Here is a 13713-nt window from a genome sequence, read left to right as displayed (position 1 = left end):
CATCAGTCTCACAGAAAGCACACACACACAGATGAAGACCAGACACTGGTCTTTCAGTCTTTCATCTTGCCCAATATTTATTTTTTATTTAATATTTTTCATATTGTGTCATTTCCTCAGCATTTACATACAAATTTAAGTCCCTTACATTAATAGGTTTTCCCTCATGTGAATTCTCTGGTGTTGACTAAGGTTTGAGCTCTGACTGAAGGCTCTTCCACACTCACTGCATTCATAGGGTTTTTCTCCAGTGTGAATTCTAAAGTGTCGAATAAGATGTGAGCTCACTCGGAAGGTTTTCCCACATTCACTACACTCATAGGGTTTCTCTCTGGTGTGAATTCTCTGATGCCGGATAAGATGTGAGTTCAGGTTGAATGCTCTCCCACATTCTTTGCACCCAAAGGGTCTTTCCCCAGTGTGAATTCGCCGATGTCTAGTAAGATCTGAGCTCTCTGCAAAGCTTTTCCCACATTCATTACATTCATAGCGTCTCTCTCCAGTGTGGATTCTCTGATGCCTAGCAAGTTTTGAGCTGTGCCTGAAAGCTTTCCCACATTCATTACACTGATGAGTTTTATCTGCACTGAAAACTGCTGCATGTTTAGCAAGTTTCGGGCTCTTGAAAGATTTTCCATATTGGTGAATTTTTTCTCCAGCATAAATTCTTTGAGGGTTAATAAAATCTGAGTTCCATTTGAAGCTCTGGTCACAGGTACCATGTTTACAAGATTTCTGGTGTGTGAATTCATTTGAGTTCAGATTTAATCTCCTCTCACATCCATCATGGCTTATTATTTCACCTCTGACTATATTTTTGTGGGTGAGGATTTTATCAAAACCTTCATCCTGGGCAGATGACAGTCTCTGAGACTCCCCTGATTCTTTTTCCCATTGCTTCTTTACCCTACCTGCAGACTTACAGATGTCTTGAGATTCACCAGATGCTTCTGATATGTATCCTGAGATTCTTCCAGATGTAATTCTCTGTGATTCAATTTTTTCAAAAATTTCCAGCTTTGGCATGGATCTACTGTTTTCACTCCCATTATCTAAAATAAAAAAGAAAGAGGTAAATATCACCTGTTTGCTGCACTAGAAGAAAGAAAATTTTGCAGCATGCTCAAGATAGTTACATATTGATATGCCCACTTTAATATATGACCTTTCAAATGAGAGGAATGATAGAATGAAAGAGGATGACAGGAATGAAAGAAACATTGGTAAGAACAAGTAATGCCTGCAGTGGTTGGCAGAGAGAGGAATCAGACATGTGAAGCATATATATTAGAAAAGATTGGGAGGAGGATTGCCATCAGCAAGAACTCAAGAGATAGGGGGAGACAGAGTAAGGAGAAGGAACTCTACAATGTTGACTGAAGGGGATCTTGGGAACCTTGGATCTACGATACATTTCTAGAGGGAAAATGGAGGCACTACCTCAAAGAAAGCAGATTAGAACACAAAAAAAGTAAAGCTATGTTACTCTGAAGTATGTGTGAGAAAACTTCCATCCAACTATCGTCTATTTCTTCCTCATATTCCATGGTAAATCAGTCTTCTAAATCCTGTCATCTCTGTCCGCTAAGTGTCCCTTGTATAAATCCCTTCTTTTACATTTCTGCTACCATTGCTGTAGCCTTCAACCTCACCATTTCCTATCTAGACTTTAACTGCCTCCTTGCTGTTTTGACTGCACTTTTCTTCTTCCTAGTTATCCTAAAGATCCTTACTAGACTAATGGTCATTAAACACTGTCATCCTTACATACTCTACTCAAAAACCTTGAATATCTCTCTCTCTCTCTTTTTTGTTACAAGACTAAACTCCCCAGCCTGGTTTCCAAGATCCATTTATCATCTAGTCTTCACAAATCCCACCTTGTAGCTCACAACTCTATACCATGCTGGAGTTGAACTGCCCTTCTTTGTCATAAGGTATCCTTTGTCTACAATATGCTAGGGCAGGAAAGAGGGTTAGGGAGTGCTGTTCGTGGGGTGAGGGAAATTTACAATTTTATATAGGATAGATGGAGATGTTTCCAGAACAAACCTGAAGGCAGAACGTGTAGAAATTTATTAAAAATTAATGGTGGCTGGGCGCGGTGGCTCATGTCTGTAATCCCAGCACTCTGTAAGGCTGAGGCAGGTGGATCACGAGGTCAGGAGTTTGAGACCAGCCTGGCCAACATGGTGAAACCCCGTTTCTACTAAAAATACCAAAATTAGCCAGGCTTGGTGGCAGGCACATGTAATCCCAGCTACTTGGGAGGCTGAGGCAGGAGAATTGCTTGAACACAGGAAGCAGAGGTTGCAGTAAGCCGAGATCACGCCACTGCACTCCAGCCTGGGTGACAGAGCAAGACTCCGTCTCGGGAAAAAACAAAACAAAACAAAACAAACGAACAAACAAACAGTAAGTTATTCTTGGGTTTACTATAGGGACCATTCACACCTTAAGTGATACTGTATCTGTGAATCTTTTAAATAGATGAGTTTTAGAATAGAGATGCATAGTCTATGGAAGTAGTCTCTAGAAGTATAGCTAACTTTCTATAAAAGTGTAAAAGAGCTTTATAAGACCAAGAGCATAAGAGGAAAAATATGGACCAGGGTCTATGTTACTTGTGAATTATATACTATTTCTCAGTATATCATCGTGTATCTGTTTCTCTTGATCATTATATGTACCTCTCTATGAACATGTTTTGCTTCTGCCCATGTATTTCTTTTTGTTTTGCTGCTTTTCTCTTTTTATGATATTTTTTCACTCATTCACTTTTATTTTGCTTCTGCCCATGTATTTCTTTTTGTTTTGCTTCTTTTCTCTTTTTATGATATTTTTTCACTCATTCACTTTTATTTCTTTTAATTTGGTCATATCATAAAAATGTTCTGTGTTTTGGAAATATTCTGGATAAGGAACAAAATTATCTTTTCCCCCACAATTGGCCAAAGACTCACAGGAAAACAAGTTCTCTCTTTTCATTTTTTTTTCCTTTTTGAGATGGAGTCTCGCTCTGTCGCCGAAGCTGGAGTGCAGTGGCGCGATCTTGGCTCACTGCAAGCTCCGCCTCCTGGGTTCACACCATTCTCCTGCCTCAGCCTCTCGAGTAGCTGGGACTACAGGTGCCTGCCACCATGCCCAGCTAATTTTTTAGTACAGACGGGGTTTCACCATGTTAGCCAGGATGGTCTCAATCTCCTGACTTCATGATCTGCCTGCCTCGGCCTCCCAAAGTGCTAGGATTATAGGCATGAGTCACCGCACCTGGCCACAAATTCTCTCTTTTCATTGGGTAATAAAGGAAAGGACCACCTACAGTTACCAAGACTAGTTTGTGAAGGGAGATTCATTCTCCTGTTTCTTCAGTGATGTGCACTGTATGGCATTCTGCCCCTTACCACAGTCCCATAGGAGCTGGGGTTCTGATGAATCAAAATAGGCCTTGGTTTCCACTGGCTGTAACTGGACACTAAGTGCTGGTCCAGGTGGTGACACTTTTTTCCTGAATATTTCTTGTCCACGTTCATGGGCTTGAACCTGAGAAAAATAAAGTACATTTGGGCTATAAAAGAATCCCTGTGTTAAACATCTTCTAACAACGAAGAGAAACTCCCATAGGAATACAAAACTGGGGAAGGAAGAATCAAGTCTGAGTCATTTGTAAAATGTCATGTGGAATCAAACAGACAGGAAAGGAGACATAAATGCACATTCAACCAATAGCTCCTGCAAGCTAGATACGCAATCTCAGGCCTCTCCTCCCATTGTGGGACTTTATCCATTATGGAGGTGTTAGATCTCCCATCCCCTATGCACCTGGAGTACTGCTTTATCAGTGCCTCTCTCCAAATCTTCCACTATGGTCACTGCCTCCTCTCCACTCTCTGGGTAATGTTCATGCACCCAGGCCTGCAAATCTCCTGGCAGGATGGTCAGGAACTGCTCCAGCACCAGCAGTTCCAGAATCTGTTCCTTGGTATGGATCTCCGGCTTCAACCACTGACAGCAGAGCTCCCGGAGCTGGCTCAGTGCCTCGCGAGGTCCAGGAGAATCCTGGTAGCAGAACTGCCTAAAAAGCTGCCTGTAGAGCTCCTGCTTAAGGAGTTCACTTCTCTGTAAGCAAGCGTCCTGCCTGTGGATAAATTCTTCCTCTTCTATCTTCACTATCAAAAGTCCTTCATCCTCTGGAGAGTTCTGGGCTGCAGCTTTCTTTGATTCCGTAGCCATCTGTGGAAAGAATATATTATCAGAACTGCTTTGGAAAGGGTCTTCTTTAGTTTCAAGAGTCCTCCTGAGGGATCAAAAATTACTATTACTGTCTAGGGAAATGAAAGACCATGTAATAAAAATCATCATTCTCCCTTACACAAAAATTTACTGGGCATTTATTGTATGCAAAAGCACTGACATACTTGATTTGTAGAATACAACTGTTATGATTTCTGCTTCAAGATAGCTTAACGTTTAAATTTAAAAATAAGAATTTAAATTAGAAACAATAAACTTAAATGTAATACTAAATATTAACAAGGTACATGTTATTAAATTTTAAAAGTCACAGAGAAAATAAGGATGAAAAAGAAAAATGACAGAAGTGCTTCATAAAATGGAGATGGGAAAAATACAGATGGTTGCAGTGGTCAAGGGAAGCTTAATGAAAAAATGAAATTCTGAAGAATAGAAAAGATTTGACTGGGATGCGAGAGAGAAAGAAGTAGGAAATTACAAACAGAGAAATAGTCTGAACAATTGGGTAAGGGTAGGAATACAGAAGTGGGAAAGCAAAATGTTTAGTAGGTTTGTATAAGAAAATTATCGAGACAAAGCTTGGAGATGTCACTGCAGAAAACATCAAATGTCAGGTTCATGAATTTGGAGTTTATCTTTTAGGCACTAAGGAGTCATTGAAGAGGAGTCAATTCTTCTGAGCAGAATGACCTACTGAACACTGTAGAGATGAATATGTTCTTAATTTCTAGGGTGGGTAGTAATAGGAAAAGACAGAAGCCACTGTATTCATGAAAGTATGAGGTTCTTTTTGTTTGTTTTTTGAGAGGAAGTCTCACTCTGTCACCCAGGCTGGAGTGCAATGGCACAATCTCGGCTCACTGCAACCTCCGCCTCCCAGGTTCCAGTGATTCTCCTGCTTTAGCCTCCTGAGTAGCTAGGATTTCAGATGCACATCACCACACCTGGCTAATTTTTTTGTATTTTTGGTAGATATGGGGTTTCATCATGTTGGCCAAGCTGGTCTCAAACTCCTGACCTTGTGATCTGCCCACTGCCCAACTCGGCCTCCCAAAGTACTGGGATTACAGGTGTGAGCCACCGTGCCAGGCCTGAGGTTCTTTTACTGAACATTTCACTAAGTTGACTACTGACTGATGCAATCACATACATTTTATTAAGAATCTTATCACAAGCAAAGTGTTGGGCTATAAGTTGTATAGCGATGGTTTACAAGAAAGTCTGAATCTGACACTGGGCTTGCTGCCTAATCATCATATGGGATCTCTGGTAGAAACAGCTTCTTAGACCCTACCTCTGGAGATGCTGACTTGGGCCCTGCTCCTAGAGATGGTAACTTGGTCAGTATGGCATATGCCTGGAAAATCTGTATTCTAATATACAGCTTAATGGATTAAACAAGAAGTGTTTGAGTTTGTGAACTAGTTGGGAAGAAATTATAAAACATGGAAATAAAAGATTTAAATGAGAAACATTTAACATGACATACACATTGCACATGTTTGTTAAATGTTGAATATTGAAGTATAAAATGAATTTATGGTGGAGATGCTGAATGTTCTAACTGTCCTGCGGTGGGAAGAGACTGTCAATGGTAGAAGGTATTTCCCAGAGGTGGTGGGTATTAGAAATAAATTTTTGGGCGGCAAAATAAATAGCACTCGAACATGAATTTTCTCATCAAGGCAATTTTGCTTCTATAGAAAGGTGCGTCTTGCAGATGGAGCAATGGCGAGAGCACACCTAAACAAGGGAGGGGAGGGGTTCTTATCACTGACACAGGTAGCCCTTACTGCTGTGTCATTCCCCTATTGGCTAGGGTTAGACTGCACAGTCTAAGCTAATTCCGATTGGCTATGTTAAAGAGAGCAGGGGTATGAACCAGAGTGGTGGGGTGAGCAGTTTCAGCGGGAAGGACAGTTATGGAACGGGTAACTAAGGTGATGCAGGTCAGAGCAGGTGACCAGGGGAATAGATGTGAACTACTGATTGGAACTGGTGGGAAAGGTTGTTTACTGAAACTAGGGGCAAGAAGACGAGGTTAAACTTTAAAATGGAGAGCAAAGAACTGAACATACTGACATAATAATTCTTTGAAGAGAAATGTAGAACTCACTGTATTTAACATGGGGCTTAAATTGGTCAATAAAGGATGAAAAAGATTCAGAAAGGAAAGGACAGGAACAGAGTTGAGGAAGTGGGAATGAGCAGCAGGTTGATGGTGAGATCAGCTTACAGGGTATGGTGGCTGGAGTGACTAAGAACTCTACTGCCTCTGTTAAGAAATTGCTCAACTCTAGTCTGAGTTCTTACAATTCCTAACACATACATATATGAATATATAAGTCCTTGTATTATTTTTAGTTGTTTGGCTCTTTTTTTCATCAACTGATTGCTGTTCCATGAGGTTAAGGACCATGCATTATTAAGTGTTCTTAAGGCTTCATATTTGTTGATTGAATGAAAGGAAAAATTTGGAAAGTTTCAGATGACTTCTGTTTTGGATGATCTGTATTTAAGATGATAATAAGACATCTACTTGGAAAAATATTTCCAACAGAAACAATGATATTTCAATAATGGAAAGGAACTTGGAATGGGAAGACAGATTTTGACAAGTGTTGGGAACAGGGCCCCAAATCTGGCCATAAACTGGCCCCAAAACTGGCCATAAACAAAAATCTCTGCAGCACTGTGACATGCTCGTCATGGCCTTGATGCCCTCGCTGGAAGGCTGTTGGTTTACCGGAATGAGGGCAAGGAACACGTGGCCCACCCAGGGTGGTAAATGGCTTAAGGAGTTCTTAAACCACAAACAATAGCATGAGCGATCTGTGCCTTACGGACATGTTCATGCTGCAGATAACTAGCCAGAGCCCATCCCTTTATTTCGGCCCATCCCTTTATTTCCCATAAGGAATACTTTTTTTTTTAAATGCTACTAATATTTAGATGAATTTATTTTTTTATACATATATCTATACATTTTTAAACATATAGAGATTAAATTCAATGTGCATTTACTTAACATTTGCAAGAAATTATATGAATATTTAATATATATTCACTAACATACTTTTAGTAAATCTTATGACTGGCTTGCTGTCAATAAACATGTGGGTAAATCTCTGTTCAAGGCTCTCAGCTCTGAAGGCTGTAAGACCCCTGATTTCCCACTCCACATTCTATATTTCTGTGTGTGTGTCTTTAATTTCTCTAGCGCCGCTGCGTTAGGGTTTCTACGACCGAGTTGGTCTCCGCAGACAAGATTCATGAAAAGGGTAGTTGAAGATATCTATCAGTATTAATTCTCCAAGGCTATGAAATAAATATCACAGGTTCAGACTGAACCTTGGAAAACAAACAGTTTGAGTGAGAATAAGAACAAAATTTATCAATGATTAAAAAAAAGGAGGGGGTTAGTTCCATGGTATATTAACCAGAGAGTCTCAATCCCTTATATTTTACTGGGTCATTCCTTTGATGTTTCTTGTTATGTTTCCTAGATGCCCTAACCAAGTAGTGTCCTAATGCTTAATGAGCATGATCTCATTTACCATAGTAGATGGGTATAAAGTAGGCCCATATAATCCGAATGAAACTTCAATTATGCTAAGCAGCTGGTTCTACGACATGTTATCTCAGCTGACAGTCCTGTCTCCAGGTGTTTTATCACTTCTCATCCATTTAAAACCTAGTCCCCCTAAAGTTAGTAGCTTTAATAAATATTTATTGAGCATCTAGTGCCTTATAATAGTGTTAGGAGGACTTACAAAAACGGGTAAGCAGAAGTGTAAACAAACGCTAGGAGAACAGAGAGGAACGAGTAATTAATTATGAGAAAGGTGGAGGTTAAAGAGGAGGGCTCCTGATGGATGAACATGCCTTGGTGGGTATATGGAGGAGGGGAAAACGGGTGAGAGTTTTGTTGGTGGAGGGGGAGAGAGTCAGGGGAAATCCGGTAGAGACCACAAAGCAGAACAGAGGCGTCAAGGGGCATGCCTGTAAAGGCTCCCATAGTACCTTGTGTTTCTCAAGGGTAGGTCAGTGTTGGTTTCACTGCATCCTCGGCACACAGGAAATACTATTTACCGTGTCAATAAATTTCAGGACAAGCCGGGGTTGTCCCCAAGTGTCCTACAAAAGGGCAGTTACTCTTCCCAAGGGAAGCAGGGGACTGGGGATGGTCGTCACAGCAGTTTCTTTTGGCAGACAATGACAGATGCGAGACATTTGACACCCCTCCCCATTCCACCTGGCTGGAATGGGCAACTCCTCTTACCAGTGACCCCAAATTCAGGATCAGCAGGACAGCCCCCACCCCACGCCACCACGCCCTCTCAGCGCCCCACTATGACGTCACGCGCGGCGGAGGTAACTATGGAGACCGCCAAACCCTCACTAAATACGTAAGCGCGCCTGCCCTCCCAACGCCGAAGCTGGTTCCACCTTTCTCCGGGATTCCTCTGAGGTCCAAGGTCTAGTCACCCAGAGGCTGCTAATTTCAAAGGCACTATGAGAGGGACTGGATGTTTGGAGGGGGAAACAGGGCTGGACGTCTGGGTCCCCAAACCCGGACTCACCTCTCGGACAGGGCTGATTCCGATCGGACACTTCCGGTGGAAGGACTGAGCGGCACTACACTTCAAGGATTCCGTCCACAGGGACTTGTGAGTCTGCGCAGAAGACGGGATGCCTTTGGACTACGATTCCGGGAATCCTTCCTGGGTCGCTTCAGGCGCAGACTTTTCGCCAAAGTCCTGAAGCTCTCAGGGCTTGAAGGAGAAGGCGTCTTTTTTCTCCATTGTAGTAGTGTGTCTCGCTAAATAACAGAGGGGACTCTCGAAAAGAAAATGACGTTGGCCGGGCGCAGTGGCTCACGCCTGTAATCCCAGCACTTTGGGAGGCCGAGGCGGGCGTATCACGAGGTCAGAAGATCGAGACTATCCTGGCTTGCAGGGTGACACCCAGTATCTACTGAAAATACAAAAAAAAAAAAAAAAAAAAAAAAAAAAATTGCCGGGCGTGGTGGCACGCCCCTGTAGTCCCAGCTGCTTGGGAGGCTGAGGCAGGAGACTCGCTTGAACCCGGGAGGCGGAGCTTGCAGTGAGCCGAGACCGCGCCGCTGCACTCCAGCTTGGGTGACAGAGTGAGACTCAGAAAAAGAAGAAGAAGGAAAAAAAATATATTTACACTCGAGCACAAATTTTCTCAGCAAAGCAATTTACTTCTATAGAAGGGTGCGTCTCACGGATAGAGCAATGGCTAGAGCACACCTGATCAAAGGAAGGGAAGGGGTTCTTATCCCTGACGCAGGTAGTCCCTAGTGCTGTGTCGTTCCCGTGCTGGCTAGGGTTGGACCGCACAGTCTAAGTTAATTCCGATTGGCTATTTTAAAGAGAGCAGGGGTAAGAGCCGGGGTGGTGAGGTGAGTAGTTTCGGCGCGAAGGATGGTTACGGAACAGGTGACTAAAGGTGACTCAGGTCAGAGCAGGTCACCGGGGTGACTCACGACAGAGCAGGTGACTAGGGGTGACTCAGGACGGAGCAGGTCACCAGGGAAACAGATGTGAACTACTGATTAGAACTGGCGGAAAAGGTCGTTTACTGAAACTAGAAGCAAGGAGATGAGGAAAATGAGGAAGTTAAACTTTAAAATGGAGAACAAAGAACTGAAGGTACTGACATACTGGTTCTTTGAAGAGAAATTTAGAACTCACTGTATTTAACAAGGAGTTCAAGGCCAGCCTGGCCAACATGGTGAAACCCCGTCTCTACTAAAAATATAAAAATTAGCTGGGTGTGGTGGCGAGTGCCTGTAGTCCCAGCTACTTGGGAGGCTGAGACAGGAGTATCGCTTGAACCCAGGAAGTGAAGGTTGCAGTGAGCCAAGATCATGCCACTGCACTCCAGCCTAGGCGTCAGAGCAAGACTCCACCAAAAAAAAAAAAAAAAAAAAAAAAAATTTATTCGGGAATAGGAAATTGCATTAAAGAATAGACTTGCCAGAGTAAACTATGTTTCTATTCAGGGAGGTAAGGGAAGACAAAGGTTTTTAAAGGAAGAATAAGGAGGTTTATGTGATTGTTTAAAATCATTATCCTTGACTACAAAGATTGGTAACAAGGATGACACCAGTCTGAGGTTAGACAAACAGTTGCTGGGCAGATGTCCTTGCAGAAGTATTTTTGGTGTAAGGTGGGTTTTGCAGTCATATGTGATAGTTTTCTTATGAGGCGTACAAGCCTGAGAAGGGCTATAAAGAGACCCTTGAAGAGACCCTGGCTCTATCTGTCAGATTCTTGCTTTTGTTTTTATTTTTTAACACTAGTGGGCCGGGTGTGTTGGCTCACTTTTCTAATTCCCCACTTTGCGAGGCAAACACGGGAGGATTAATTGAATTCAGGAGTTCGAGACCAGCCTGGGCAACATAGCTGGGACCTTGTCTCTACAAAAATTTAAAAAAAAAAAATAGTCGAGGGTTGTGGAGTGCACCTGTATTCCCAGCTACTCACGAAGCTGAGGCGGGAGGATCACCTGAGCCCAGGAAGTGGTGGCTGCAATAGTGAGCTGTGATTGCACCACTGCACTCTAGCCTGAGTGACTCCTGCCTCTATTTAAATCTCAGACGGTGAAATTGAAGCCCACGCAACAGGGATGCAACTGAAACTTCACCTCCTCTGCAAAACCTTCCTGCATTCCCATGCAACTTTTCTTCTAAGGCCTTGTTTGATTCATCGCCTTACTCCAGTGGAACTCAGATATTCAAAATGGTATTAATTATAACCACTGGCTGTCATTGGTCCATGCGTGGCCTTAAAGTGTGAACATTTTTTAATCCATTACCTGATCTGTAAGAACTATAGATTGACAACAACTTAGATTTAATACTACTCTTTTTCTAGTCCCTCTCTGTACTACCTCTCATCTGAGGAAACACTATCACAAATTTTGTATTTGTTGTTCCCTTGCTTTTTAACAAGATGATTCCATTAGATATGTACTGTTTTGTCCCTCGAAAGTGGTGGCAGGGGAGTTCACACAAGGGAGTGCCCAAAACTGTCCTAGTTGGGGCTGGTTGGAATTCCAAAGAAAGAAGCACTATGTGCCAAGGTGATCAGTCTAAAGCATTTATTGAGGGAACTTACATCGTGTTGCAGAAATCCTCCGCATGGATAGGAGAGAAAAGGGGTGTTCTACCTAGATATGTCTGCAGTGAGGGGGTCAGGGTATGGAGTTTATATGAGGGTTTAAAGAATTTGGCTCAGGGCCAGAGCTAGTTTCTTTCAGTGTTTTTGGCGACAACTTAGATACCTTTATCAGTGCCTGAGAATGTTCAAGACCCAAGTTTGGGTTCAAGCATGCTGGGAAAAAGCTGCAGCTGGCTAGGTCAAAGAGGGGTCAAGGCACTCTGATTTTCAGTCACAGAATAGTCAAGGCTCTATGATTTCCAGTCAGAGATCCTGCAATCCATTTTCCTGATTGGCTCTTACAATTTCACATGCCCATCTCTTCCTATATGTTCCCTGAGCTGGTCAGAAAGGGTGGGATCGTCGGCAATTTCTTTCCCCTGGCTTTATGAAACACAGCAAACAAAACCTACGCTAACAGTAAATACAAGTGCACATGACAAGATCTAAAATCACATTTTCCAAAACGCTTGCTAGCAGAGCTTTCCACCAAGGACCCCATCCTGGAAAACATGACTTTGTGTAGACCACTTGGCATACCCTATGTGGTCAGTAAGCTGTAATTGCTTTTATAAGTGAAGGATGGATTGATTAACTTCAGATTCTTTGTCTGGAATATGCACACAATGTTCACTTTTGAAAAGGGCGCAGGTTCCCCCTTGCACAGGTGTCAGCATCTCTAGGGCCATTTGGTTTTGTAGACAACTTTTTTCATTGCTGCTTTTTCAATGTTCAAGGCCTCCATACCATGTTTGGCATCATTCAAAGCTGTGGAGATGAATCTCTGAAGGGCTTCCAGCTTCTACATGATATCAGAAGAACCTACTGGAGGCACAAATATAGTCAATAAGTAATCCCACCAAGAAAAAACAGACCTACTCCACTGACTTCTCCAGATGGACTCATTGAGGGATACAGGAATGGTGTCAGAGATTCTGGAGTCATCCAAGCCACCCCAGGGGAAGCCTGGGCTGCAGGTTAGTAGCACAGAGCCACTGGGTACCATTTGGGGCAATTCAGTATATTCCTGGCCTACAAGACTGTTTGTGACAAATCAATCTGTGTCCTTAAGGATAATGGTGTATTGGCATTGGGCAGTTGGGAGGAAACCTAGGTACTAGAATACCTTAGGCATTACCTGAATGTCTTTAGCGTGATTAAGTTGTTCCTAACAGATCTCTGCAACTCAAGAGAGCATCCTTGCTGTAGGGATGAGCTAAAGAAAGCCATCCCACATTTGCCAGTATGATCTCCATTGCCAGAAACTGGTGCTCTTCAGGGCAGTTTTCACTTTTATGGTTGCCTTCTGTGGGACATGTTTAGGGAAAAACTTAAATTTTGTCTATAGTTGTTCAATGTCATATCTCAATCACTCACATTTGCATGTGTGGTGTTAGATGGATCTATGGTACCTATTTATATGTATTGTCCGGTTATCCAAGTTTGTACAGAGATCCAGTCTTTACCCAGTAGTGGCTCAGTCCACCATAGAGTTCCTACATGGCTATTCAAGGTCATAAGACCAAACACTCAGCAGTTAGGTTGGCCATACAGGTGGGCTGTGTGATGGCCCCAGGCCAGGAAAACATTTTGGAAGGATTTCCAGGTGCCAGTGGGAATGATATAACAGCAAAGGACAAAGCAACTCAAGCTAACAGTGAAATGAACTGTAAACTAGTTCAACCATTGTGGAAAACAGTGTGGCGATTCCTCAAGGATCTAGAACTAGAAATACCATTCGAGCCAGCCATCCCATCACTGGGTATATACCCAAAGGATTATAACTCATGCTGCTATAAAGACACATGCACACGTATGTTTATTGCGGCACTATTCACAATAACAAAGACTTGGAATCAACCCAAATGTCCATCAGTGACAGACTGGATTAAGAAAATGTGGCACATATACATCATGGAATACTCTGCAGCCACAAAAAAGGATGAGTTCATGTCCTTCGTAGGGACATGGATGCAGCTGGAAACCATCATTCTCAGCAAACTATCGCAGGAACAGAAAACCAAACACCGCATGTTCTCACTCATAGGTGGGAATTGAACAATGAGATCACTGGGACACAGGAAGGGGAACATTACACACCGGGTCCTATTGTGGGGAGCGGGGAGAGGGGAGGGATAGCATTAGGAGATATACCTAAAGTAAATGACAAGTTAATGGGTGCAGCACACCAACATAGCTCATGTATACATATGTAACAAACCTGCACGTTGTGCACATGTACTCTAGAACTTAAAGTATAATTTAAAAA

General features: G+C 42.6%; 2 protein-coding genes across 10 annotated transcripts in view; one reads left to right on the top strand and one right to left on the bottom strand.

Annotated features, from left to right (window-relative positions):
* Window positions 1-13713, top strand: part of LOC103883559 — an 87636-nt gene that overhangs the window by 64728 nt on the left and 9195 nt on the right. For 4 of the 7 annotated variants that reach the window (XR_002521484.2, XR_645839.4, XR_645840.4 and 1 more), the window contains exons 1-2: window positions 9799-9932; window positions 12182-12421. The gene's annotated coding sequence lies outside the window, so the exon portion shown is untranslated. Of the gene's footprint in view, window positions 1-9409; window positions 9495-9602; window positions 9683-9798; window positions 9933-12181; window positions 12422-13713 lie in introns of those variants that run through there. The other 3 variants (XR_001901650.2, XR_001901649.2, XR_001901651.2) reach the window with 3 other exon arrangements.
* ZNF165 (zinc finger protein 165) lies at window positions 52-9353 on the bottom strand. 3 transcript variants are annotated; one of them, XM_003897228.5, is made up of 4 exons: window positions 8278-9353; window positions 3823-4233; window positions 3405-3543; window positions 52-1052 (listed from the first exon to the last, which is right to left on the bottom strand). In XM_003897228.5, exons 2-4 carry the CDS (start codon window positions 4231-4233, stop codon window positions 145-147), a joined length of 1458 nt encoding a protein of 485 aa, XP_003897277.1. In that variant the 5' UTR covers window positions 8278-9353; the 3' UTR covers window positions 52-144. The 3 variants fall into 3 exon arrangements, with proteins under 3 accessions (XP_003897277.1, XP_009202894.1, XP_003897278.1); XM_009204630.4 differs by having other exon boundaries at window positions 8838-9353; XM_003897229.4 differs by having other exon boundaries at window positions 8537-8616.

This window comes from Papio anubis, chromosome 6 (genome assembly GCF_008728515.1).
Source record: "Papio anubis isolate 15944 chromosome 6, Panubis1.0, whole genome shotgun sequence".
Taxonomy (NCBI): Eukaryota; Metazoa; Chordata; class Mammalia; order Primates; family Cercopithecidae; genus Papio; species Papio anubis.
Note: the sequence above shows the minus strand (reverse complement) of the source record. Positions and strands in the feature narration are given on the sequence as shown.